The sequence below is a fragment of the Grammomys surdaster genome, unplaced genomic scaffold (assembly GCF_004785775.1).
Source record: "Grammomys surdaster isolate TR1022 unplaced genomic scaffold, NIH_TR_1.0 125881, whole genome shotgun sequence".
Taxonomy (NCBI): domain Eukaryota; kingdom Metazoa; phylum Chordata; class Mammalia; order Rodentia; family Muridae; genus Grammomys; species Grammomys surdaster.
This window is the reverse complement of record NW_021620706.1, coordinates 3443756-3449938: the sequence shown is the minus strand read 5'-3', so window position 1 is coordinate 3449938 and position 6183 is coordinate 3443756. Positions and strand designations below refer to the sequence as shown.

At 43.3% G+C, this 6183-nt stretch overlaps 1 protein-coding gene across 1 annotated transcript in view; it reads right to left on the bottom strand.

Annotated features, from left to right (window-relative positions):
* Window positions 1-951: 951 nt before the first annotated feature.
* The window catches only part of Alg14 (ALG14 UDP-N-acetylglucosaminyltransferase subunit), a 78091-nt gene continuing 72859 nt past the window's right edge, over window positions 952-6183 (bottom strand). The window contains exon 4 of the mRNA XM_028752196.1: window positions 952-1973. Coding sequence (XP_028608029.1) covers window positions 1743-1973 — 231 coding nt within the window. The 3' untranslated portion in view covers window positions 952-1742. The remainder of the gene's footprint in view (window positions 1974-6183) is intronic.

Sequence of the window (6183 nt, the reverse complement as noted above, 5' to 3'; positions counted from 1 at the left end):
TCTGGGGAGAGGTTTCCACTTGCTCATTGGCTTGTATGTGGATTCCAAGCGTGTGTGTGTGTGTGTGTGTGTGTGTGTAGGTCAGGAGACAACTCACAAAAGTCACTTCTCTCCTTTTACCTGGGGATTGAACTTCAGTTGTAGGGTTAGTGACAGGCACCTTTGCCTGCTCAGCCCGTATCTGCTCACCCATTCCTCATTTCTTTACTACATCTATATCGTACTGATACAGCAGAATATTTAAGATCAAAACCCATAAAATCAGGCACTATATGTGAATGGCTTTGCATTTCTATTTGCTATGAGAGCAGTGCTTACAGGCAGGAGACAAACGTTTCTGGCCATCGAGGAACTTCTGTCCCAGACATGATTCTGTCAGGGACACAGTCTCAAGTAGCACCAGCTACATAATCTGTGAAGTTTACAGTGTAAGTTGCCATTTAAAACCAGTAAGATGCTTGAGGTTGGAGCTGAGAGGTCAAGTATTTGTCTAACATGGTAGGAGACGTGTGGCTTAATCTCTAGCACCAGGCAATGGGGGCAGCAGTGACAACAATTAATAATAATAATAATAACAGCATCATCAACAACAATAATACAAGAAAGAAAAATCAAAGACTGAAAGTAAAGTGTGGGGATGAATATGACATAGTCTACATATTCAAGAAACTGGGCCCACTCTCAAGAGGGTCTACCTAGGCTCGTATCTGGCTTTGTCATTTCCTAGTTAGGTGATCCTGGACAAGTCATCTATAAAACAGGGACAGTAAAGAGTCTCTGTCTATCTCATTGAGTCCTTCCAGACTGAATTAGGTGTTATCTGAAAAGTGCTTAAAATACCTGGCATTCAGCAAGCACTACATAAATGTTTATGAATATACTCCCCACCAGGCAGGCTTTTCAAAAAGCTAGAGACAATTATAGCCATTGGAAAAAAATTTAATTTTTTTCTTCATGTTTGAAAATTTAGATTCCTGACCGATAGAATCATGCTTTTATTCTGAAGACACTGCCAATATTTTAACCAAACAGATTTTAAAATACAGTCTGGATACAGGCCAACAACACATAAAGCAGACTGAAGAATACAGAAAGACACTTGTTTATAGTTGGAGAACTGGAAGTCTGTGGAGTGTAAATGGACATAAAACCAGTTTAACAAACTGCTTCCTTTATCACTGAGATGCTTCCCAGAAGGATGAAAGACCGACCGGTCTGAACAGGACCAAAGGGATGCCTTGTTCTTTATCTCCCTCTTTCCTCACTTCTCTGTTCCCAGTTCCTTACACCAAGAACTCCTGATCCTCCTCCCTCGCCTCCTGAGTGGGATTGCAGGCTAGAACGACAATACCTACCCCCTAACCTGCCTTATCCTGTTCTTTTCTTTTTATAATGTAGAATGCTTTTGTTTTATTTAAAGCTGTAAAACAGGAAATGTTTCTAAACATACACACTCTATATTTAGGTCAAGGGGAAAAAAATCAAACCCATGGCTATAAGAGTCCAAAGAGAACCTGCGAGTAGTGTTATACACCTTTATTTAGAAAACTGTTTTCGTGTACAGACATAGCTATTTGGTGAGCATTATGTGCAAAGTTTATCTTTCTTCATTGAGTTATTTGTACATTTTAAATTCTTTACCATTGATAATTCTTTGGGCATTTGAAAAACTTTTCAGTAAAGATAATACAGTAAATATTATTGGTAATTGTAATGTTCTCAAGACTTAGGGTTGCCATTTGTTAAACAATCCGTCCCAGGTACACAGACTTGGGGTACTTCTCCTTAAGAGTGGGCCACTGAACAATGAAGTAATCAGAGAGGTGCCTCAGAATCTTCCCAGAAAGGGACAATGTCTCCACGCGGCAGATGCTCTCAACGTAGACAATGATCACTTTCTTTATTCCAAGAATCCCAAGTAACAGGGCAGACACACAGACAGGAACGCACGTCCCTGGTCCGTTACACAGCACCTTAAAAAGAAGAAAGGCCAAATAAAAATACAGAAAATGTCTTCAGCAGACCATTCTGAATTTAACACCTTAGAGGGAGATTTAATAATCCAGTTAAGTCTTTCTTTTAGGGACACGAATGTGACAGTGTGTACTGAAGGCAATGTACTCAGAAGTCATGTGGAGCTTTGAAGTCTTGGCTCTCTTGCTTGCCAGCTGTGTGACTTCGGGTGAATCACTTAACTTTTTTTTTCTCTCTCTCCCCCCTCCCCCGTCTGTGGGGGTATGCTCACTCACCTGTGTACATGTAAAGGCTAGAGGTCAGAGGTTGACCCTGGGAGTCTCCTTTTACTGTTCTCCACTTTAGTTTTTGAGATGAGGTCTCTAACTCACTCTAGGGCTCACGATTTTGGTTAACTGGCTGGCTAGCCCTGGAGTCCCACATCTGTCTCTCTCCACCTACCCATGCAGGGCTCCAGACTCCTGTGGCTTTTAAGTAGGTGATGGGGATCCAGGCTCAGGTCTTCACGCTGTACAGCAAGCATTTGCCTGCTATGCCATCTCTCCAGCACCACGAGGAATTTTATTTCAAACTTCTACCATAGTGGTTGGTGATTTACTCAGTACTCACTGCATGGAGTATTTTACTCCTCTCTGAGCCTCACAAACCTTCAGTGTCCCACAATACAGAGAAAAGCAGAAAACAAAACAAACTATGATCCATTCAGTTTTCTTTCTTCTACTTATGTTCTTAATGTATAAGAAAGAGCTTTCTTTCTTTTTTTTTTTTTTTTTTGGTTTTTCGAGACAGGGTTTCTCTGTGTAGCTCTGGCTGTCCTGGAACTCACTCTGTAGACCAGGCTGGCCTCGAACTCAGAAATTCACCTGCCTCTGCCTCCCGAGAGCTGGGATTAAAGGCGTGCGCCACCACTGCCTGGCAAGAAAGAGCTTTCAATGACTATGATGTAGTATCTCTTGGGGCTCCAACCCAACAAACAGGACATTTGGAAGAAGGCTAACACCTGAATGAAGTTTTGTGTGTGTGTTTGTTTGTTTGGTTGTGTTTTTTTTTTGTTGTTGTTGTTTTATTCAACCGAACTGAATCTGGGCCCATGACACAGAAGAACTTTAGTATTTCTGGAATTCTGCTAATATCTACAGAAACCCACCAGTTTTCAATAAATTGGCTAACTAATCTAACAAGAGAACTAACAGCTCCAATCACAGAACAACTGCAAAAATGTTTATTAGTCTTTGAAGAAATGGGAGGAATCTTGCTTCATAGACTTATTAGTAAGATAATTTATTATTGCTTGAGAAAAAGCATTTAATTCAATATCTTTCTCATACGCTCACAATGACTGAATTAGTGAAACCCAGTAAATCATTTTACTCCCCAGCGACAAAGCAGGAGGCTTGTAGTTGTCTGCATGCCTGTTAGCATCGTGAACAACGTCACATGATCCTCCCAAAACCACAAAACATCAGAGACTCTTCCAGAAGGACGGGTCCTCAGACACAGGGTCGAGTGTCTGCGCCACACACAATAGGGATTCTCACACAGACGAGCAGCCTGGCTCTGGGCAAATATGGCAAAGTTCACAAGAGTCTGATAAAAGTCATTGTGCCAAGCTCCAGCCTTCCTGCAAGTATGAGTGCCTACACAGCACTCACAGAGCTCTGCTTAGTCTCACGTGGGATCCATCTTTTTGTAACTTTCCGAAGCAGCGTTCTTCCTATAATTTAAATGGTTTCCGTCTTTCATGGAGAACTTTTTATTTAGGATGTCTTCCAAGTTAGCAGTGACTAAGTGGAGCCAGAGTCCTGCCTTTCATCGCCATTAAATAAACAGACCCTCAAAGCAGCAGAGTGCAAACATTGGTCTAAGGTGGGTAGGAGTGGTCCACAGGCTGCAGCCGGACTGAGACTGGGCCACAGCAGTAGATCTCACCAGCACTATTTATTAACCACTCACCATGGCCGTAGACCACACCAAACACAACATATAAAATACTTTAATTATTACTTGCAGTGATAAGAAGGCAGTCTGCTTGATTGGTGGTAGAGGGCTTATATGGTTTCAGACTACATTTTTCTTTAGTTATCCTCCTAACTTAAAAAATGGGGAAATCGGGACTGGAGAGCTGGCTCAGTGGTTAAGAGCACCAACTGCTCTTCCAGAGGTCCTGAGTTCAATTCCCAGCAACCACATGGTGGCTCACAACCATCTGTAATGAGATCTGATGCCCTCTTCTGGTGTGTCTGAAGACAGCAACAGTGTACTCACATACATGAAATAAATAAATAAATCTTAAAAAAAAAATTAAAAAAAATGGAGAAATCAGTCCTAAAACTCCAGTTTGCCTCTACCGTTGTTTGATATCTAAGCTTACTCTGATTTTTTTCCTGGCCTTAATGTGCCCAGCTCCCCCTCCAGTTGTACGGACAGCTCTGTATCACAGAATGGTCAGCTGATTCTTTGGCCTCTGTCCACAAGACTTCTGTAGTCAAGGCAACCAAGAAAGATCTCAAGCACTGCCACATTGGTCCAGGTAACAACTACTGTATTAATGCCTCAATCTTCAAAACTGTGTAGAACAAAACCAAAGTTACAGCCTGCTGGAACTTCAGCAACATAAGACATGTTCAATATGTTGTTTTTAAAAATGACATATATCTACATTTGTTCACCTCAACATCTGGCTGACTCTCTACGCAAGAGGCATACACACATAAAGGACTGGGTGCTGATGAGAGATTCTCTGCCGTCGACGGGAGTGAGATGCTGGTGAAAGTGAGAATCAAAGCTATTTTGTTTGCTTCTCAAAGCTCTGTATCTCCACCCTCAGAGGCATGTTACTCCAGAAGTCACAGTACAGCAAACCCAGAAAATTCTAAGTCAGCTAGTCAGAGGGAAGTGCACTCTAACCAGGATAAAGTGACTGACGCAGCCTGTCCACATCCCTGGCTTTGACCCCTAGACCGGAGTACAGGAGGTAACGGAGAATTGGGGAAAGCAAGAACCTCAAGGAAAACCTCTTTTAATTAATTGCAGATTTTAATTCTAACAGCAGTCTAAATTTTTTTAAAATGTGGATTATGATTTTATTATTCTAAGAGGCATACCAGAGAGACTTACTCCAAGCACTGAAAAAAAAGGTCACTGAGAAGCTTTGTGTTAACAACTTTAATGTAATGGCTGACAGTGCCAATTCTCACTGCTTGCCCATCACTGCCCTGGCCTCTCAGTGCCTGCCCATCACTACCCTGGCCTCTCAGTGCCTGCCCATCACTGCCCTGGCCTCTCAGTGCCTGCCCATCACTGCCCTGGCCTCTCAGTGCCCGCCCATCACTGCCCTGGCCTCTCAGTGCCCGCCCATCACTGCCCTGGCCTCTCAGTGCCCGCCCATCACTGCCCTGGCCTCTCAGTGCCCGCCCATCACTGCCCTGGCCTCTCAGTGCCCGCCCATCACTGCCCTGGCCTCTCAGTGCCTGCCCATCACTGCCCTGGCCTCTCAGTGCCCGCCCATCACTGCCCTGGCCTCTCAGTGCCTGCCCATCACTGCCCTGGCCACTGACTCTTGGCTTACTTCAAAGGCAGTCTACAGTCTGCAACAAAGCAAAGCTACCAACAAGGAAAAGAAAAAGCAGGGGCAAGGGGGTAAGGAAAGAGAGTGGCTCTGTCCTCCCAGACACTCCCCATCACTCTACCCACTCAACTTTATGTTCTTTCTCTCTTCTTAAAAAACAAAAACAAAAGCAAGAAACAAAAACTCCCCACCAAAAATGAAAATCAAAACAAACAGGCAAAAGATAAGACAAAAAAAAAAGAAAAAGAAACAAAAAACAGACAAAAAATAAAGCCAAAACAAAACAAAAAGTCTATAAAAAACTACCATTGAGTTTATTTTATGTTGGCCAACAGCTGACAACTGTTTACCTTTTTCTCGGAGAACCAGTCTATCCTTTGCTCCCAGCTCAAGTGATTGAAATGTTCTACACAGCTATAAGGAAGGGACATATGAATCCAGCCTGAGTAGAGCACTGCATTTTTCTGCTAAATGCCTCTGGCTCAGGAAAGAGCACATAAGACAGGCAGAACCACAAGACTGGAACACCTGATGAGCCTTCTGACTGAACCTGTCTCCCTCTCCTCCTCTCCCTCTCCTCCCCTCCCCTCCTTTTTTCCTCCCTCCCTCCCCTCCCCTCCTTTTTTCCTCTCTCCCTCCCT